Source organism: Stegastes partitus, unplaced genomic scaffold, assembly GCF_000690725.1.
Source record: "Stegastes partitus isolate 25-593 unplaced genomic scaffold, Stegastes_partitus-1.0.2 Scaffold414, whole genome shotgun sequence".
NCBI classification, from domain to species: domain Eukaryota; kingdom Metazoa; phylum Chordata; class Actinopteri; family Pomacentridae; genus Stegastes; species Stegastes partitus.
Window position 1 is genome coordinate 191,572 of NW_007578145.1, and position 23,116 is coordinate 214,687.

General features: G+C 40.7%; 1 protein-coding gene across 1 annotated transcript in view; it reads right to left on the reverse strand.

Annotated features, from left to right (window-relative positions):
* Positions 1-22,734, reverse strand: part of igf2bp1 (insulin-like growth factor 2 mRNA binding protein 1) — a 54,066-nt gene extending 31,332 nt beyond the window's left edge. Inside the window, exons 1-2 of the mRNA XM_008285724.1 lie at positions 22,560-22,734; positions 21,327-21,387 (exon numbers count right to left, since the gene is read on the reverse strand). Coding sequence (XP_008283946.1) covers positions 21,327-21,387; positions 22,560-22,734 — 236 coding nt within the window. The remainder of the gene's footprint in view (positions 1-21,326; positions 21,388-22,559) is intronic.
* Between the last annotated feature and the right edge of the window lie 382 nt (positions 22,735-23,116).

Below are 23,116 nucleotides of genomic sequence, written 5' to 3' on the forward strand. Positions count from 1 at the left end.
CTCGTCTGAATTGCAAACAAGTAAATTTTTCATCATCAATGACATTCAAAAGTTGTGACAGGAAATGCTATTTTCAGCAGCAAGTGGGGCTGAGATGATGAGAGGAGAGGGGGCGGTGGGATCTAAACTGAGGGCGGCTTTCTCCTTTCTTCTAGAAAATTGGGCCATTATATCGACTGGTGCTCTGCTCGCTGTCAGAGTCCGTCGGCTGTTTGCCTGCCAGCTCAGTACAACACACTAAAGATCCTCTCTCGCGTCAGGCGTCTCATCTGAGGGTCCACTCTCAAGCTTTGCTCTTCCATACCGCTAAAAACACAAGACAACTGAGCCAGTAAATATGTTGTCATGTTTCAAATCGGGGACTTTGGTTTCTTAGAGGCCTAAAAATACATGTGCTAGCTGTCAGTCATCCTGTCAGAGTAGGTGGCGTTTGCTTCGGCTCCCTCTTAAATAATGAATTCTGCTGTTAGAACGAGTCTTTTCATTTTCATCTGGAATAAGTGAGCCCGTCAAACTGTCACGCAGTATTTTCTCGAAGGCTCCCACCCAACATCACAATGTAGGACTACTGCGACACCTCCCTCCACTTGCACATACCTCCACACCACGTGAGCCAGTGCAGTGGATGTGATATGGCACACCCCCGGCTTGCACACACCCACTTCAGAGGAGGAGGGAGGTGTAGCACACTTTATCGCTGGGGGAGGGGACTCCTCTCCCTCTGTCTCTGTCTCTTACCCCTTCTTCTTCCTCCCTCTGCAGCTCATATATGTCTGCGCGAGTGTGTGCATGCGAGTGTGTGCATGCGAGTGTGTGCATGCGTGCGTGTGCATGCGCGCGGCCGCAGCACATGCCTGTGTGTCAGACATGTGACCAGCAGGCATAGCCTCCATTTTAACTCTTTGAGAATCTCAGTGGGGGAGAAGAAAGAGAGAGGGGAGATTCATGGGAGGAAAGTTGATGGAAAGCAAACAAACTGAACTATATGGCTGCTTCAGAAGCTGCTTCTACTGGAACAAGCATTAATGCGTGTCAAGGCTTTTAGTGTGGATGTAGAGGAGAAAGAAGCTTCGTGCTCATCGGTTCTTTAAAGCACTGGAAGCCTTTCTGAAGGTGGATTCAGAGATGCTGCATTTTTTGGCATTAAACTGACATAGGTGCATTTCCACCTAAAGTTCCTGAACTTTCCAAGAACTAACGTCCAGAAATTTTCCCTGGGTTGAAAGTTCATCCAACTCATTGGGATTCGAGTGTCTACAGCAGGGTAAAATCTCTGGGATTAAGTAAATCACAACGCTGACACATCCAAAGCATAACAATCTCAGATTCCCTCTGAATTTTGCCCTCTGCAAAAAATAGACAATGAAGCCCAGACGTCTTCATCCGAGCCCATCGGCTGGAAAATGTCTCATCTTGCTCCATCCTGATTATCGTCAGCCGAAAAGCAAAACTAACCATTCTGGAGTTGCAGGTTTCTTTTTTTCCTTAATCACCAGGTATGAGAAAAACACCAGCCTATGACCAATCAGTGACTTTCAGCACTGAAAACGTTCCTGAACCTTCACAAAATATCTTCTGAGTAGCAACTTCTGGGAGTCTAAATCGATCTTGGTGGAACTTTGAAACGTTCTGTGGGTTATCTTTTTCAGGCTTCCTTCGGTTGGGACACACTTATATCTAACTTTAGAAAACCAGCAACTACTGCTAGCACAGCTTTGGGTTAAAATGATAAGCCATTGTAAGAGCAGTCCAAGAAAAGAAATAAAATCAGTCAGCACAAATAGAAATGCGTCTCATGCAATTAAGTGCATCTAAAATATGGCATCAGCCACCACGAGCCACCGTTTACAGTAAACCAAGTATGTGCTGAACATAGAAGCAGTGTCTTAAATTATGTTTGTGCTTCTGTCAAAAGATACAGTTTTATATTAATGTCTTTTTTTTTTCTATTCAGAGTGGAGGTTCTCGGGTCACCGTTTGTGTCTTCATCCATGTGGAACATCATGACCACTTTGGAGGAGAGGCTGCTGAAAGTGTGTGATTTACACCATCAGGACTACAAAGCCACGAGAAGGCTCGGCAGCCAGCTTATCGCCTCGGAGTGTGACCATTCAGACCACATATAAACACATATGCTCCAAACTAACTTGGCCATATGATCAACTTAATTTGAGGCATATTGCACTTAAGTCAGCCAAATCTGAAGCCACACCTCTCCGTGCCTGGTGGTCCAACGTTTTTCACGCCCAGGAACAGCCTTCCAACAGCCTACAGTGTTTAAATCTGAAAATGCTGAAAACAGGGAAGCAAACTTTCTCATTGTGATCAGTTATTTAAAATGTTATTAGGGACGATTGCACAATGCTGTCCTGATGATGGATATTAAGCATATGTAGTTTTCCTATTTGCTGACCTCAGAAAGAGGACTTTTTGTCATTTTAGCGTTAGATCTTTATAAAAAAATTTTTTAAAAAAGACCATAAAATGCTCACACCTTCAGAAGTCGCAGTAACACTCTAATTCAGCACTGATGGTCATTAAAATTATGTCGTATTAAAAGAAGCCCTTGTTCTTTGATTCAAAAGACAAATCCAAAAACCCCTCAAGAGAACCACTAAAGCCACATGGATGCCACCATTTCAACATGGCTTTATTAAAAACAATGTCAGCTTTGAATTTTACACAAATATACCGACAGCATCACAGCATTCGGTTGCCAACTCATACATTTTAAGTCTTGCCGCAGCCTCCAGCTTCACTCAAGCAATAAAGTCATTTTGTGTCCATAGAAGACAGGTTTTGCTCGTCTCTTCCTTCCTATAAATTTGAAGCTGATGAACCTTTTGCTCACGCAGCCTCTCAGCAACATGCTGGTGATGAGCTGCAGACAGACAGACAGTCATGGTGAAACCATGTAGGAGCAGACAGGCTCAGTCAGTGAGTCATCTGAAAAAACTGGCCTTTTTGCTAGAGCCCAAAACGCTACACATCCATTTTGGAAATTTAAAAAAAAAAAGCACACATCTTTCTGAGTCTAAATATAGAGCATCCAGTCTGTCAAAGCATTTCGTTGAGCGAGGGCACAAGTTACCTCTATCGCATGCATTTTGCAGACACTTCTGTCCAAAAATGACATTTTTATGGTCTTGTGCAACAACATTGTGGACAAAAGGAATTAGGAAGCAAGGAGCCACTCAGAACCAAACAATGAAAGGACAACCTCAAACACCAGCCGGAAGAAGCAGAAAAGTAGTTTTTTAAACAATAGATCCACTGCAAATCCAAACACAAAAATAAACTAAGAGTTACTCAAAAGAAATGTTTCAGATCTTTTAACATCTGAAACCTTTTGGGCAGCAGAATTAAAGTGCAGATCTGAACATTTCTACAATGCTGTTTGAAAGTTATGCTAAATGCAGCAGCTCGCTGGGTGAAAAAGCAGCCACGGTTCAAACTTTTTTTGTTGGTGGGAAGATCTTCATATTCCAACTTGAGTAACGCTGAGAATGTTGTAAAAAAAGTCACAACGTCTGCACCAGAACAGGCGTAGAAATGCTTTTGCTTAAGGATTTTTTTTAAACCTTTAAGGAGTTCATATGAACCAGACTTAAAAAGAGACTCCTGTTAAATTAACAAACCAAATAGTTAAGTCTTCTCCTCAGTAGTTTGACAAAGTGAAAAATTCGCCTCCAATTTAAAGATTTCTGCCCGTTAGATTTACAGCAGCACAGCACAGATTTCATGTATTAGGTTCAACGTAAGTTCAGCCGTCACAAGTGTTCATGGGATGGCCTTTGGCTGTGGAGAAACCTTCCTAGTGCCATCAGACGCTGTTCAGCTGTATAATGGAACGTCTGTTGTAAGTGTCATGTTAGGATCTTGTGTTTTTTGGAGTCTCTATAGGGGCTGAAAGTCAGTCCTCTGCCACATCTTTTTTTTAATTAAATTAGTCTCCTGTAAGGATATGGAAGCACAACTCTAAAAACTCTGGTCAAAAACCTGTTCAGGTGTTCCCATTCTCACCTTTTTAAAGTAATGTAGAGCTTAATATTAATGCCTCACCCTTCCTAACCTTCATAGAAACATATTTAGTGAAATTTCTAAATGTGGACGTCTCTTTTTGAACATCCTGATAAAGCATCAAGCTTAGCGTCATGAGGAAGTGGTATTTTGAAAGTCACGTATTGTCTCAGGAGTCATGGGTGGGACAGAAAGCACAAGTGAGCAGTTAAAAATGTATTAAAAAGATAAGGCTGGTAGAGGTAGGGTTTGGACTTTAAAATTCAATAAAAGCAACTAATTTTGGTTCATTTTGAGTTGCATTGGACTACATTAGGATTATGAAAAGCATTTACTGCAGTGCGGCTGTGAACAAAGCAGTCATTTGGAGTCGTTTTAGCTGTCAGGCAGGGGTTTCTACACAACATGTGATGGAGAAGAAGTGGACATGAGAAACCGTGTAACTTCAGTCAAAGTGAATAGACGGCTTTATGTTGTGCAGAAGCTCCCAGCACTGATCTAAATGGATTTTTCAGGCTTCAAGAAAAAAATAACATATTTGTCGATTGCTGACAGTTCATTTTGTAATTTCAGGATGTTGGTAATTTTGAGGGCATGTCATTGCCTTCTTTCTGCTTATCTAAGAAAACTTACAAAACAATAAAGAAAGAAATTCATTTTCCTCATGACTTTTTGTGTCTCTGGGTTTTATCTCTCAGGCTAACTAGAAGCTACAGTGGCCGGAAGCTATGCAGACGCTGCTCAAGAGACTGATTCACTCTCTGATGCACCAATTTGACTCAAAAAGTTAAGTTTACTATGAGCACTACTCAGCCCAGGAAGACGATTGTAAAATGTGTTCTGTGGCCCTCTGTCTCTCTCCTAAGCTGCATTATGGGACTTAATAAACTATTTTTTCCAACTAGACCTGCTCAAAAATGCTGCAATTTTTAAGGTTTTTTAATCCACGACGCTGAAACCGGGTAGTTAAAGGAAAATGCAGTGCTACATCTAAGAATTGACTGTTTATTTTAAAAGGTAGCACAAGAAATTTTAAAATGCACAAGAACAAAAAAAAAATTCATTATCTAAATACACAGCAGTGTTTTCCAGGAAAGAATTAAATATTTTGGGCATCTTTAAGTCCTTAAGATTTGTATGCTTTATTTATTTTTATTTTACCTTGTGGTTGGATGTGTAAATGAATGTAGGAGAAGTGGATATAATGTGCATAAAAAAACAGAAATATAAGGCACGCTTCTCATTTGTTTAATAGATTTGTGGGAAGAGATGGGGACCAATCTTCTTCATGTGTTGCTAGGTTTAAGTATGGAGCTTCAGATCACTTGTGTGCTTAATTATTTAAATATAAGTGGGCTATTGAATAATATATATAGTAAAACATTTACAAAAATGAACATTAACAGTCATTTGTTGTTTGGTTTTTGGGGGCAAAAAAAAGCTCCTAGTTAGCAGGTACTGCGGCCCTCCCTTTACTTGCATGTACGTTAAGGTTTAGTGGTCTATTAATGCTCGGTGAGCAGGCAGAAGGTCAGTGGAATTTTTATGAGACGTTTCATTCAGCAGAAAAAAACCCCTTCAGCATAACGAGGGTCTGAACTAAAAAGCAGAGGAACCTTCGTAAGATTTTGTCAAGATTTTCACAACCTTTAGTTTGAAAGGCAACTAGTTCTAATTGGTTTCATTTTGAAAATTGAAATTTACATTTTACTTTTAGATGTATTTGTAGGGGAAATATATTTCTAACTAAAGGACAGTCGTTTTTTTTGTTTTTTTTAATCGCGTTGATGTCATCTGTGGTGAAGGCATGAACTAATGTCCTCAAGAAAACAGATTTAGACCACAAGAGGAAAAATAAACAAAGGACAATCTGGGTCAAAGAGACCAAGTGCTGGAAGGCTGACAGTTTACACACATACATGCAGACGAACCACAGGAAGTTCTATATGTGAAAGAGCAACTATGGAAACTCCTCCCAGCCAATCAGAGCCCAGCTTGAAATGCCTCTTGGCCAATCAAACGCGTGGGTGCCCTATAGGCTCCTTAATCTCTAGTTTCTTTCTCATTACTGCTGAAAAAATGTCAAGAATTTAGGTCCAACAGGCAATGCCCTCGCCCCACCCTCCCTCTCTCTCTCTCTCTCACACACACACACACACACACACACACACCTATCTCCTGTAGGCTAAAGGGGGTAGTGTTTTGGTGGTGTGTTGTAGAGAGGCACGGGGTCATAAAAAAAAAAAAAAAAGAGTAAACAAAGAACAAAAGACAAAAAGGAAGGCAAACTGTGGAAAAGACAAATACACACAGAAATTGTGCTGAAACCTTTAAAATGATTATAAACCAGATCAAGACAAGAGTTTTCAAAAATCTCATATTTCAGCAATTCAGTAAACTGGATTTAATTTTCAAGATTGAATTAAATAAATTTAAGAATTATTTTTAAATGGATTAGATGAAAATCTCCCTAAAAAGAAAACAGAAATCTAAACTGTGCACATAAAAGTTGTGTGCTAAAGCAAATAATGTGCTTATATTTTGTTTTGTTGGTTTACTTCATGTAAAATCCCCTTTAGACCGCAGATTAAGTGTAGCTTTGTCCTCTTTGTCTGACACTTCATACAAGAGGCCTGTTGTTCTCGGGAAACAGAAGCGGAAGTGCAAGAGCTGAAGGAAAATGTCTGCAATCAATTCAGCTCTGTTTTACTTCCATTAGCACAGAAGAAGACAAGAAATTAAGGATTTGAAAGTGTGACGGACACTTGGAAATAAATACTACTGATAATACTAAAACATTAATATTACAATTCAGAACTTAATGAATGAAGGATTGCTGTTTCTAACTGTTCAATTATTTTGAAGGAGGAGCAGAACATTTTTTCCTAATTTTCTGGCATGACAGTTCATTGGTTTACTTAAAATTACTTTTCTTAAAGGACACACAAATAGGAAATATCAGATTTTTCCAAAACAACAAAGAGTCCAAAGGAATTTTCAATTATTTGAAGTTCTTAAAATAATAGTTTAAAAGAGTTTTTTTTTTTTTTTTTAGCTAAATGTTATAAAGGTTCTCAGATTTAATGTGAGACATTTTGGCTCAGTTTGAACATAAGATTAGATTTCTGCAGCTTTGAATTGAACTTTCTCGCCTCTCATACAACCACAAACCAAAAAGGTTGCCTCTGTTGTTTCATTCATCTTTTTTTTTTTTAACCTTGAACTAACTGTGTCTTCTCTCGGGGAACAGAGGAATGACTTTTGTGACCTTACGACTCTTAAAAATAAAACATAAAAAAAGCTGCACAGAATACATGACAATAATTCATTCTTCATTCACCTAAAGCGAGTTTTCCTCCATCTACTTTCTGTCTCTAGCTGAACAAAAAAGATCCTTTTGTTTGAATATTTCCACTCTGTGCTCCTAAAAGCTGTAATATCTTCTGTCCGATATGATTTGCAGCATGTATGTTTAGCTGCTTAACTGAAGTTCATCCTTTCTGAACATCTACAGTGCAAACCAATTCCACAAGATGACCAAGTCTCTCTTCATTTTTTCTTCTTCTTCTTCTTCTTTTTTTGGCTAAAACATGAGCCCACAAAAACACAAGGCTGATGAAGTAAAAATGAATCTATGTTCTCCACCCATTCCAAACAACAACATAGTTTTGGGTCCCAAAATGATATCCTATTGGATATCCCATCGTGTTCACATCCACAGGATCAACACAGTGCAAACAAAAAAGTGTGAGGACTATAATAAAGTACTGAGAAGAGTAAAAATATATATCTATATATATGTGTATATATATTTATATATTCGCAGCAGAAACGCATTGCAAACCATAAGCTGATTGTCATAGCAAATTGGAATCATTTAAAAACTCTGTTTGTGGGTGGGAAGCCAGTGAGGGATCATTCCATTGAGATGCCTCCATTTCTCACCCTAAAACCAACACCAATATTACAATCACACATAATACCAATTCACCTCTACACAGACAAGTATCTATAAATACAGACATTTGCAGCTTCAATGCTGCACATAGTATTTTTCATTACAATAGTACAATATGTCGGAATCTAACGTGTTCTGACGTGTGATCATTTCTTTGTCAAGTTCCAGATTCCAACTGCAACAACGTCTTCTCAAACACAATGAAGCACAACAACGATTTACACTCGCCAGACGTCGAGTTTCATTAAAATTCCAAAATAGTTAAAATTTCCAACAAAACTCTGGGTGGGAAGCCAGTTTGGGATCATGTCCACTCCAACTAATTGCTACAACATTAGTCTTCAGCTGAAGAAAAGTAAAGTGCAATTCTGTTTAAAACTTTTGTCTGATGTGTCGAGCAACATTACACCAACACTTACATACATATATATACACATTGCCAACAAGCTGTTAATTATTTAACATAAGGTGAAAAGTTTTCTCACACCTTTATGGCGGGGAATACATCAGGTCTAGAAGCAAAATGTTCTCTGAATGACTTAAACGCTGAATGGAAGAAGAGAGTCTAGCACCAAAAATGGCACCATAATTAAAAGGTCTATTGTTTAGTCTCAGCACGTTGACTGCAAGTAACAGACGTAAAGGTCAGACTTCTCCAGGTATGATTGTTTCTTTTAGAATGACCATAAAAGGAGCAAAATGAAAGCATGCCTTCATAATTTTGTGATAGAAATTTTAGCATGAAGCACATCGTGTTTCTATATGTTAAGTATCAGTCATTCTGAGCTCCTGTCCATGCAGGAGTCTCACAACAGTATCTTGCTGTACTGTAATAAAATGGTTTTGTTTTGGGTTTTTTTTAATTAAACTGGCATCAATATATTTTACCAAAATAAGAAAATTGATATCTGTTTAGTATTTTTAGGAATAAGTTTAGATGTAATTATTTGACTTTAAATTGGTTATGGCTTTGTTTAGTTCAGTCCTTTCTAATTAAACCATGTTTCCACACAACTAAGTGAGAGATCAGACTGCTGCCTCATAGCTGGGGTAATATTACAGCTAGAAAATTTGATATAAATCATTTTTGGCATAATTAGGACAAGAGAGAAATTATTTTAAATCATGTTATTGACTCATGCTTTTCTGATCGTATAAATCAATTGACAAATGGCAGGTATCTATAGTAAAAGGTGTTTTTCTTCTGTTTTTTTTAAATAACGAAGGTCAAATTTAGATTTTTTATTTTTTATTTTTTTTTTAAACAGCTGCAAAACACATGGACGGAGTGTATTTAGTCATTTTCTAGTTGAAGTGGCACCACTTTACATATGGTGTGACTAACCAAATTCTGCAGAATTTCCAGTGATTTCAGACCAATCATTCTTCTGGAAAACGGCCTGATAAAACCCTCAAATATTCAGGTGTTCAAAAGACCAGTAGGTGGAATGTTTCAGTTTGTGTTTTTAAGTGCACTACGTAACCAGTGTTCACTCTCGTGGTTTTTGTCAGTGATTTATGACTTCTGTTGCAGACAATGAACTTCCGAAGCTTTGTCTGTGTGAGTTACTTCTCATTTCCTATTGTTCATTGCCATTTGCTTACTGAGCACAGTTATATGCATGAAAATTATTTTTCTTTTTTTTAACTCACGTCATCATGTAATTGCTTAACAAAGAACCGACTTAGTCCAGGGGAGACAGAAAAGCTTAAGTTTGTATCTGAATCATATGACTTCTGCTCTAATACTGTCAAAGTCTGGCACTAAAACTGGGACAGATTTGGCTGATTTATTAAAGGATGGAGCTGCTGTAGAAATCCTCGTCCTACTATATAAGATTGAATTATTTTTCTACAGGTATGAAAAAAAAAAAAAACGTCATTTGCACACAAAAACCAAACATACGCCGCCAAGCGTCTCTTATTGGATGCCATGAGCGTGGACGATGACCGGGGCAGGGCTCGTGTACATGCACGCACACACATAAGCACAAGGGGCCCCATCCACCATGCAGAGCCGACCCCTGGGCCTCAACCCCCCTTCCCTCCACTCCCCTCCTCCTCCTCTCTTTCTCTTCATTTCTTGATCGTTCCTCCCCCACCACCACCACCGCCGCCGCCGCCACCGCCACCCACCCTTGCAGTTCATCGCTTTTTGTGTGTGTGTATATATGTACTTGTGTGGCATGCATGTACCCAGATGTGTGTGTGTGCAATTTTATTTTTGGTGAGTGAAAGAGGCAAGAGCTGGCCAGAATGAGGGAGGGGAAAAAATGAGCAAGAGACACAGAGAGAGCAAGAGGAGAGAGAGAGAGAGAGAGAGAGAGGCAGAGGACAGATGGTTTGAACCAGAGAGAAGAAACAATCAGAAAGATGGGCGGAGGAGGTGGAGGGGGGAGGGGGCTGGAGGGGGTCTTCTTAAAGAGACAGGACTCATTTACCCCTTCACCTACATAAGGCTTCCATGGATCTCCACCGTTCCCTTTCCTTCACTTTCTCCTCATTTTTCCACCCTCTCCTTGTCTCATTTGGGCTCTGGGACAATGAGCCTTTGTCATTACATTCTTCCTCAGAATTTTTCTTTAAGTTGAAATGTCTGCTTTTTTTTTTTTTTCTTTGTGGCTTGTTGCTAACCACCAGGTCTTTAATTTTCAGGTTAGTTAGCCTTAAAGAAATACAAATGGAACAAGTTTTATCAGCTTTGGTTGAACTATCTGCATGTTTAACAGTGATGGTCTCGTATCTATCACTGATTAAACAGCTATTGTATTGACCTAGTGTTGCACAAAAACAATGAGAACGGCCAAAGCAGCAGAAGTTAAGATAGCCTGACTTTATTCCCTCATGCAGGTCTAGTCCTAAAATTCCTGCATCCTACATGTCCCATAATTTAATTGGGTATCATTTGTTAGTTTTTTCAGTTAAACATCTGTATTGTCTGAGCCCAAACTAACGAGATAATTTGAAAGACATTAAACTATTTTCACAGGTCAAGTCATACGGAAACTGGTTAGAAGACTAATCTGTATGCAAGAAATTAGCCTTTACAGATTATTTTTTCTTCTGTTTGTTTTAATGCTGCAGCTGGTTGAGGAGGAACCATTTTAACCCACAGTTTTCCCTCTGACCTGCAGTGAAGCAGAAGAAGAAAAAAAACCCCAGTGACAAACGCCTGTTAGAATTCACCACAGTGCAGAGACGTAGTCACAGAGTGGACTTTAAATCAACCAAACCCCTGCATAAAAATCATATTATAGCAAATGACTAAATAATAATTATTATTCTTTCTGTAAAGCTGGATTTTTGCTGTTTTTGCTTGATAAAACACCACCACCGGAAAATGCATCAATATCAAACCTGACTGATAAAAATGTCTCTGCGTCAGAGAAACACTGCCCAGTTTTTGCATGTAGGTTTGTTTCCAGAACACAATATGGCCAACAATCCCACACACTGAACCTGAGAATGCACCTCTGCACCGGAGGATCATGGATGTTGTCCTCTATGTGTTGAGATGTGAGAGAAACGTATGAAGGCTGACTTGAAACTATCCAGAGCGATGCTTTGAAGTTGATTGCATCACTACAACTCTGGAGCAGAAAAACACAGCTGTCCCCATCGCTGATTCTTAACTGCAGCCGCTTCTCTCGCTGAGACAATTGATGGTTTAATGCAAATAGAGGACACAAACCCAAACCACAAAATACATTCGTGGGCCACAAATATGCCAGCAGACAAACATACAGAGCAGCAGCAGCAGCCTGTCTAATCAGATTACATCTCAGCTATCTCCCAAACTGTTTGTCCAAGACGCCCTAGAAATGCAGTTCAGCTGACATCAAAATTTAAAACACATGCATCCCTCTTTCCAGTCGCTCTCGCTGGGTAACTTCATCTGTCTGTCTGCTTTCGTTTCTATCGCTCGGTCTCGGCTCTCTCGTGGAAAGGGCTGGAATGGTGCAGGGAACGTGGCAACATGCCAAGAGAGAGCAAGAAAAGGAGGCAAAACAAGAGAGAGAGAGAGAGAGAGAAATGTACATACTGTACCAGGAAGAGAGAGAGACAGACAGAGAGAAAGATGAAGAGAAGAGCAAGAGAGAATGAAAGTACGAACACAGAGAAAGAGGGAGAGAAAGAAGGATAAAGTCAGAGCATGCGTGTGGGCGAGCGAAGCAGGGAAGCAGCGAGAGAGGGAGGACCTATCGGCTCCTCTGGTCTCGGCGCCGGGCGAACGCCTCCCTCGCTGCTCGCAGGTGCTGCTGCCAGATGATTGGTCGCACCCCCCTTGCTCCCTCCGCCCACCATACCCTCCTCCTCCTCGCCAGCCATGAGAGGGGAGGAAATCAACCCATAGCTTGCTTCTCCTTCGCCAAGCCTCGCTCTCGCTCTCCCTCCCTTTTCTCTCTCTGTGTGTTGCTGTGTGAAAGCCCCAGCTCCATGCACGGTTCCCTCACACGCATGATACGTTGTGCGTGCATTTACATTTCCAACGCACTTTACATAACGCACTAAACGGGGAAACGAGGAGCACAGCTGCAGTCCATCTTAAAGATATAGACTATGATAAACTGAGACAATATCTGCACATCTGTCATCCCTAGTTACCACATCATCTAAGAGCTACGAAATACAAAAAGAAACCTGGGGGGCAAATATGACAAACCAAAAATAAAACAGGTACTGGAGAGGGGAATTTCAAGTTTGACTTTTTTTTTTTCTTTAAGTGATGCATATATTTCTGAACTCCTGACTGATCTGAAATCACACCAGACTGCAAAGACCACCATCTTCACTATTCAGCTGTTTAAAAAATGTAAAATATCATATCACTGGAGAATGTTTTCACCAGATTTTATAAAAGGTTTAATTCTGAGCCGTTTCCACACATGTACTCTGGACAATGTCCGGATCCGTTTGTCTGGACATCGTTGCCCTTTGACACATTTAGCAGACAACAGGAGATTACCCTCGTTAGATGCATTCCCAGTACTGGAAATACTTAATTTGGTTTAGGTGTGGTGTTGGGGTCTGGGTAGAGCATGCAGGACGTTAGACATGACGTACATTAGCAGGCACACTCGCTCATTGTGAATTCTCCAGACAATTCCCTGCTCTACTCACACATGGGCTCTGTCGGACATTACATGGACTTTGTACGAGGGAGCTGGTGGGGTAAAGTCCATTGAATGTCCGGTATGACTGATTGGGACACTTGCATTGTCACACACAGCTCCTTACGGTATTGTCAAGAAAAGTTCAAGGCTGCGGAGCATGTGTGAAAATAGCTTGGGTCCTGACAGGTTTGAAGGTGCGACCTTCGTGCTGTACCAGATTTTTCATCTAAATTTGCAGGAATTTTTGGGGCTTTTTAAACAGTTTTCAAACATCTACGGTTGCTGAGGTGTCCTTGAGCCAGTCCCCACCAGCTCCAGCGGACTCTGACCTTCCTGCTCAAAACAACACCACAGCAATAGTTTCCATCACAGATGAGGACTAAACTGGTCATTGAGGATGGCATGAATGGGAAATTAGGGCGAATATAAATGAGCCAGTTAACAAAACAGCATGGCCAAGCAGTACTGTGTTTACTTGCTGCTGCTTTTACACATGATTAAACTGGTCATCTGACACACGTAGTAGTTTTCTAATTCATTAACAAAAAGCATTTTTGAACGATTAAATAACGGACAATTATGGCGGTGCTAAATCACATGAAAGTGAGCGCAGTGACTGGGATGTGTACAAAGACAATGCATCGAGAACGATGCATCCTGCAGTGTTTAGCAGACCAGAAATGGTTGTTTCGAGGCATTTCTTGAGGTTTGTTCGATGTGCTGAGCAATTTGCATGGAGGTGTAGAAGATGAGGGACGTACACAGGCAGGGTGTAATACAAAGCTACTATCTGTAACCGTATCTCACAGGAAGTGGGCGGGGCACACATAACAAGTAGCTGCAAATTCATTTTCTTTTACATCCAACTGCCATTCATGTCTGCTAGGTATAATAATTCCATTAATAACTGAATCAGGCACCTTAGCTACTACCGTGGCCCAAATGTAGGTCCAGTCTTAGTCCTTCATTCAAGCAAAATGTCAAGAAATGATCTGTGATGCTACACTATCTGGTACTGTCTCCATTCAAACACAACATCTGATGTCAATGTGTAATCGTCCCCACCTTTTGCAACCTCTCATATTTAAGCCCCACTGTGAAAAAAATGGAACAACTAATTTTCTAAGAGATGAATAATCTCTAAATGACAACAGGCGTGATTGTATAAAAATAACAAAAAAAAGAGAGAGGTATGAATGCAATGGGAGGACATCCGGATGACAATGAAATGTCTAACTGGCTAAAATCTAATAGTTATCTGGGACGATTTCACTTCTGTGACACTAACTTCACATCGTCTCGTCTCAGGCCTCAGACTCAACACATCTATAAAACCTGTTTCTGTGACGCTTAGTAAAAGCAAATACAACCATTTACGAGCACTGTTTCTCCACCACTGAGCTGTTAGGCGCAGAGGCATTTCTGCACTCCAAGTAAGGCTGTGGAGGCTTTCATCTTGAGCCACTGTTTACCTACCTACCCATCCTACTGAGGACGCTACCTACAGCTGCACTCCACTTAACTTGTTTCATCTAGCCTGTTTTGCCCTGATCTTTCAGAGTGAGGTCCATTTCAGTCAAAGCTGACCACAGACCTCAGGAACAGAGACTCTATGCTCTGTGTTTCCACATTTAATTTTATAAGTGTGTATTGTTCTGATAGGACCACACAAGTCAGCTGAAGATGAATCCAGTGTTGTCTAAAGATTATTGTACATTTAAAAGGAATAAAATAATTATTTCTCATACAACAATTTTTGCTTTTTTCCCCCACATTCATTAAATATCAGACACTCTAGCCTTTTCTTGAACTGCTCACAACCCCAAAAGTCCAGAATCTATAGCAAGAGCTCAAATTAATTAAGGCACACATGCCTAAAGGGCTGGGAACAACTTGTGTGCTAACTACATCATATGAGAATATGTGCTTTGGGAACATTGTACGAGACGTATTAAGCGTAAAGGTTCATTTTTGATAATGCAAACTGTGGTCAGTCTACAGCTGAGCAAACTCCTTGTCCTTAAGGAAGACAGAGATGGGGTTGAAATCTCTAGAAAAAAAATATTAGGTGGTGGAGCTTGTGTTTTTGTTTTGTTTTTTCCAAACTGAAAAGCATCTTTACAGACAGATGTGGATTGTACCTAAACTACACCCAATAACCTAAATATACTACATGCTCAGTCTGATGGTGGAGCTTTTGTCTTGGTTTTACAACTTTTTTTTTTTTACATTATGGAGGCAATATTATGGTTTCTCCAAATTCCAAATATATCACATTGAATTACAAGGAATTGACTATAAAATGCTGCCGGAAACATGTAGAATTTAGCTGATGCAGCCATTAATAACTGACATTGTGGGTCTGAGTGCCTCCCTCACATACACAGTAGTTTCACTCTACTGCTGGAAAAAGCCAATACAAAGTATATAATATCATTATTGATTGTGAGGAAATGATACTTAGAATTCTGAAGCCACTTTAAGAAGAAAAAAAAATGTGAGAATGTCAGGATTATAGAGGATATTCCCAACTGGTTAACACATTTAACTGTCACACTGTAGTGCTATTTGGAAGTGAAGTCGCAATGATGTCCACTGATGACAGAGAAACTGGGATCTTCATCTGTCCTCCATGTTTCTTTTTGCAATTCAAATGTTACAGCAGCCTTTTTTTTTTTCCAAATCAAACCACACTCATTATAAAAAAGGATCCTCAAACAAGGCAGTGATGACAGTGGATGTGTTGACATGCCCCACATTTTAAAGCTCCAGAATCACAAAGACTAGGCTGGTTTGTAGAGCTACTAAGAGACTAAGTTCTGCTGATTTAAATTTCAAACACTTGATCGGACTGAGATGATTTGAAAATTTTGTCAGCACGGACGTGACAGAAACTATCAGACTAACGGGCTGGAAATGACGAGAGGAGAGACTGAAGGAATAAGTCACAAAACCAAGTGATTGTGCTTCAGTTTGTGTTGATCTTTGATTGACTGATTGATTGATTGATGGACGGATAGATAGATTGATGGATGGATGGACAGACCAGGAGGAGGAAGGGGGTCTCGCAGAAAAATATAGGGATGTCAAGCAGGGAATAACAAGCATGGAACGAGAGGGACATGATTTATTCTATCTTTTAAACAAACACACACTCCTGGGGAACTACTGCATGCATAGTGGTTTTCCATACACCTTTTTAATTTCTTTTAAATAAAAAAAAGGGCTTTCATCTGAGTGCACTAGAAGATGCACCGAGAACACACGAGGATTACCAACTGGCTACATAAAGCAACTACAGATGCTAGCCACCAGTGCAATTTTTCAGTTGTGAAATTAGAAAAATCCAACTGTCTATTTTTTCAAAAACAAAAAGGGTGCATTAGTTATCAAGCCCTACAACAAAGAGAAAAATAGGAAAATACATTACACTTCTTGAGACTTTTGTGATTTTGCTGTTGTTGTTTTTGAATAAAATCAGAGATCGAATAAGCTTCGATTTCTATTTGGCTGCCCACGCCAGCACACTGTACACCAAAGGGTGGAGTTAAGAAATTATGCCAGAAATAATCCAAAGACAAGATGAGCTTTGGTTGAGTGAAATATTACCTGAGGAGGGAAGATGGTTGGCAAACAAACCTGCTTCTGTATTTACAGCTCTATCAAGAGATTAGAGAACTCTATTGACCAAACATGTAGGCAAAGAGAAATGTCTCCTATCTAGCAGTATGTATGAGGATGGGAACCACAGTGACATCCTTCATTTTAAATATTCTCCCATCTCATATCCATCTATTGTTAAAAATCAAAAACAATGAGTCACCAAATAGTCAGCTCCATGCCCCTACATGAAATGTATATGGTGCGTTCTCTTTTTAAAATGCACTTGATCATCAGGGCTTCTTCTCTAATCTAGGCTGCTTCAAAGATACAGATGATGTGGTTTCTGCTATTGTTTACATTGTCTCAGCATACAGCAACACTACTTCCCCACTACCTGAATGAAGCAGGAGATTATCTGGGGCAGCAATCGCAACAGTTCCAGTAGATCTTTGTACATACAAGAAGCCCATTCAGAGGAGTGGCTTTCCGTCTAACTCACGTGGAGCAAATTTGTCTCAGCATCATCACACTCAATTCATTACCAGAGTGGAAATCATATCAAGGACAGGTACGCTGACAACTTGCACTACAAGTCCAAGTGTGCATGTTTTTTAAATAAATAAATGGCTCATCACATGTTAACAAAATGCCAACATTTTTAGAGTCTTGTGCATAATGGGTTTTGATTTGGTGTGTGTGTGTGTGGGAGGGTAGGGTGGAGGTGGAAATGGAGTGGAACCTACATTATTCCTATGAAAAATAAGGCAATCCTGATTTTCTTTGTGGCACGCTGCAAGCTAAAGATAACGACTACATTTTATGTCAGAGGTCAGAACTTGCCATACATTTTTTTGTTGACAAAACAACCCTCTTAGCAGTACACACACACCGCCAAACGCACACATTCCCGCCTCCGTAACTACACACTGAGTTCATATAAACATACTCCAAACTCTGAAGAAACTACAAATGTTCTGAGGAAAAGAGTGGGAAAATCTGACATTAAAAAAAAGTCACAACACAAAAGTTACATTGAATTGGCATCAATTTAACAACAATCCAAATCTAATGAAATTGGGAAATCCAAAAAGACTTAAATTGTAATTATGTAAATAAAATTATAATTTACATGTTATTAAATTGGATTACATCAGGTGTAAAAATTAGGGTAAAACATTTGTTAGTTTTTATAAAATTATTTTATTACGTATATTTTGCTCCATGTGTCTTAAAAACAGAAACGTGTCATCATTTGGCCACATTCACTCTCATAACCCATTGAACAGATTGAAACAGGTAATTTTATGTGCTGGTTGGCTGTAGCAAAATGCAGCCATAGGATTTCAACAACAAAAAAATAATAATTCTAAATTAAATCAAGAATTGGAGATACTAAAATTAAAAGCGTGTCAGCTGTTCTGTTTGCCCCCCTTCACCCCCACCTTCCCTCATTTACATTTTTAACTGTATGTGATTCTAGGTGGGCGTCACTACTGTTTTAAATTTGCTTTGCACCCACAATAGGGATTCTATACATTTTTTTCTCTCCAAAGAGGGTGGCGATTCCCAATGACCACCCCCCTCACTCACATACACACACTCACACATGCACACACACACACACACACTTTAGCCTTCCATTCTTGCACCCCTCCCCACTCTTCCTTTACCACTCTAGCTTCCCAGCTTCCACAAACCCCTCTGCAGCCTGACATACATTTCAGCCAGCTTCCTGATGAACACTGCTATGACCGTCTCTGAAATTCAAAACTCGTCCATACATGCAGACGCACACAGCGTTCATGTCCACAACATGGTCAGAGGTCAGGGGCAGCCAGGGCCGGCCTCCGGTTCAGCTTACGGGGTTCAGCACTGACACTTGCAGCACAGAATGAACGAAAAGAATAGCAGGCTAGATTGAACCCTCACTGGGCTGCCACCCCCAACCCACCTCCCCACAAGGGTTTGTTCTCCCTGAAACCTGCCCCTCCCACAAAAACGCACACCTCCACTGAGGTTCCATTTCAGGGAGGAAAAAAAAAAAAAAAAAACAGAATCAGAGCAACTTAATGGCATTTAAGCATGCACATTACAGCAATAACGTCTTTTAAGCAAACACAACGACAGCATGTTCGATCTGAAGCCACACAGCAGCACGACGCACAAAGTAGCAACAACACTCCTGCAAACTTCAACCTAGTTTTTAGACTAAAGTCACATTTAAAGGAAAAGATTGAAATATCAAATATTGGTAGCTTGTCCAGTTACGACAGAGCGAAAATTATTTATTTTGCTTGATTGTATTTCGTCTGAACGCAAACGCCGTCAAACGTTCCAATTAACGCGCATTAACAAACGCTCCGCTGCTGTTGTTTTACAACTGGCGGATTTTAAATATTTACAAAATAATTTAGTAAAACATTGTTCGCCAAAATGTGTCCCAAACGCGTGTGGATCCTGAAGCTGAGCAGATGTTTGACATAAATAATTTAACACGATAAATTTGTGCCATAATTTGGATAATTTGGTTCTTGCTGGCTGAACGGCCATTTTAAGACAAGGCTTCCAAAAAAAATTGTTTTTCGTGATTTTAAACCTTCTCGTGCTGCTTTCATTCTAAACACGAACACTTTAACACACGAACTGGACCAGCTGTGCTGCTACAGGGCGAGCCGGGCGCTGGACAGACCCGGAACGATACACAGTGAGAAAAAAAGAGAAGCAGCAGCAGCCTGCATAGTGTTCCTGCTTCATTCAGAGCTTCGCCATTTTGCCCTCACTGCCTGACGTGGAGTGACTCTTATCTGCGTGGACGCACCACGTGTTGTGGAGCCACGGAAGGCCCCACTACGCCCACGGTGGACCCCTTACTCACAAATCACCTTTATCATTATGGCTCTTCAAGGTTATCACAGAGAAGGTCTGGGACTCTTTTTGCGCAACCACAGCGCCATCAGAATAATTTACCGACCCGCTGGGAGATTAGAAGATATTACAGCCTGCTGCCATGTTGGTTCCCTGAGCATGGCGAGTTTGACAATAATTTGCGAGATTCGGCTTCACTGCCTAACGCCATTCATCTGCAGAAAGACCACACTGCTCGTAATTTTACACCACAACCATGTTGCAACATTGCTACTGTGCGCTTGTGGCGCACGGCGGGCGCCCAAAATCCGCCTCAAATTTAAAATTTTGGCCACAATCGCACGAAACCACATGAATACTGTTTACATCCACTAATAGCATTTATTTCAAGTCAACAGCACACCCAAATCATGGAATCTACGTCTACTGGCCATTTTGATCATGGGACACACACATTACGCACACATGTGGCCAAATGGCGGAACATGGAGAACTGTGCTCACTGCTCACCTCGTATCTGTGCCAAAGGTTACAGGCATGAATGATGGGCAATAGGCGAATTCCATAATGCTTTTAAAAGCAGGTCAAGTCTGGCTCTCAGCACAGAGCAGCTGATCTACAATGGACCTCAGTTTATCCCCTGAACCGAGAAAATTTCATTTTAAAAAAGCGCTACAGGTACAGTGTTACCAATACATGCTTACGACTCGCGATCAACCAAATGACGTTTTGCTGCATAATAAATAAAATATTTACACCACGATCCTGTTTTGATTTCACATGTGGCAACAAAAGAGCTTAAAAATAATTATTACACTCAAAATACAAATCTGTGTGTTTTACAAGAAATCATAGATGGAACAAAGAATTAATGTGTTTTTTTTTTTTTTTTTTTAATAATTAGGGCCCCATTAAATTACGTAAACGTCCAGATACTGAGTGGAAGTGTATTATAAAGGTAAAAAATAGGTGAAATAAAATAATCAGCACTTTGCATTTAACTAAAATAACAAAAAGCATGAATTTAAAGACTAGTTTGCAGCCAAATGTGAATATAATCCAGACATGTTCACACATACACCAAAGCAATTCTGCCAAAAGCTGCATTCATTAAAATAATGTGTACATTACTAATATTATTACTATTACATACATATGCATTACAAAAACCGTTCAAAAAGTTGCTAAAGTACGCAGAAAGCCACTACACTACACACATACGCTGCCTAGCTGCTAGTGCTTTTTTTTTTTTATTATTCTAGTTAAAGAAATAAAAAGTGTAGTTAGATGAAGGGCACGGCCTGCAGCCTGCTGGTCGTGCTCAAAGCCCAATGTGATGACTTTGCAAAGAACATTAGGCTAGGCTACGTGTACGTGGATTCACGCTGCACCACTCTGCAAACACCAGCGTTTGAAATGACGAGAAATAACCACAACCACACCACGCCGCACCGCACCGAACGGCAGGCACGTAGCTCAAGCTGTCACAGCTTAGTCCCACAGCAATGGCCGACAAAGTTGAGGCTCCACACAGTCACACCACAACACCAACAAAACACCACCAAGCTAGCCACTTCCAGCCTCCACCTGCACCTGCACGCCACCAAGGCGCACAGGCACGTCTCCATTTAACGCCCAGTGCAAATTAATCAAGTTTTGCGTGATTAGTCCATGTCAGAAAGGCCTGCACAAGGTGATGCAACACATGAAAGGTTTTTTTTAGAGGAGGGGGAGGGGTGGTGTGAGTGCTCCATGCTGTTTAGTACCTTTGCTTCTTGGGGACGGAGTGCTCGACCTCCATACGTTTCCCATGAAGTTCCGCTTTACCTGAGAAACAGACGCACAAAAAAACAATGGTTTCAGAAATACAGTGTGGCTACATGCTAACTGTTTACTAGCTGTTCAGGCCTATTATGGAGGGATACGCTCTGTTCAGGGTATGCAGCTAAAGTGGAAGACCCTTTTACAGATTAGTTTTGAAAATAAAACCTGCTGCGTATCGTAAACACTAAAAAAAATAAATAAATAAAGAGGCCGAGGAGAGGCTGAGTAGCGACAGGTTCAAAGGGCACAAAACATGACTTGAGTTGTGGGTCAAGTGAATAGTGTTCGGCTCTTAACGGTCTACTTAGACCCTCAGATACAGTGTGACACGCGTACGGTTATTATTTCTGCTTTGTTAAAATGGTCCGAGCTCACATGCTGTATAAACAGGGCTGTGTGGAGAGTTTGCTGAGGGCTCGTGTAAGAGAGAGGCAGAGGGAGCTGACCGGCATGGCGACCTTGCCTCCTCACGTTACATATGTAGGAAATCATGAGGAATGGGCTCCAGAGCACTGACGCCACGGGGGCAACCGAGCTTTACGATACCGGTGAGGCTTTATCGTTAATTTTGGAACAGTGGAGGTGAGAGGCCTGCTTCTGGCAAGTACACAAGGTAAGGTATTTTTCTATCTTTGTCATAGTGGACTGTCGGCTTAAAGGGGGAGGGGAGGCAGCAAGGCTTCATTCTATATCACAGGAGAGTAGGCCTACTGAATCCACTACTGGGGCTGCAAGACATCAAAACGCCACTCATGTGCAAACAGCTCGAGACGCACAAGCTATAATTACCACACGATTGTTATAATGTCCTGCGTTAAATTGCAACAGTGTCAAGTGGAGCTGTACGTTCGCCACCAGCTCCGTTACTGTATAGCTTTACACTACGTGCGTCCCTCCCCCCTGCAAAAGTTGAATGGCTCCCCAGGGTGTGTATTTCTTCACACACTACAATTCATTACAATAAATTCACGCAGTAAAAATAACAGTGCGAATTTATTTTATATCCTAAATGTAGGAGCCTCGGCGGTGAACGGAGACTGAAACTGGGACACACCGCTGAAGGTGGGCATGCAGCCGGGCTACCGGCGTCTATCGCTTCTCCATATAGAATGAATGAAACTAAAGGTGGTAAGATAGAGGGGGTCGTTGGCGGTCAGTAATCCACCTTAACTTACCAGATAATGTCTCGATAGCCTTCATGGCCCAGCTATCGTCCGGACAATCCACAAACGCATAGCCGGTTTTCATTAGAAACTGTCCGGAGTATGGGATCTTGTGGTCGTCAAAGGTTTTTCCTAAGTCCTCAGCAGTCACGCTGTCGCCTAGATTCCCAATGTACAGCTTGTGCATGGTGGAAATTGTTTTTCCGAGTCCAAAAACGAAAAAAAAAAAACAATGCCCAGAATAACTAAAATTGAAGCCAGCAAAAAAGTTTCTCTCCTGAATTTGCTAATAGAGCAACAAGACAAGCTATTGTCACAGTTGCCACTCTAACAGAAAGTGGAAATCGCGCTAGAGGGGAAATAGCTAAAAAATAATAATATTTAAGAATACGACTGCAGAACGAAACAAGCGTTAATTTTGGGAAGCAAATTAAAATAAAAAAAAAAATTAAATTTCAAAAGTAGAGCCAGAAGGTAACGGTGAATTTAGCTGTAAATCCAGTTGAACAAGTGGAGCAGGAGAAGAAATGAAATCCCTTGACTTGCAGCCGGCCCCAGCAGACGAATAA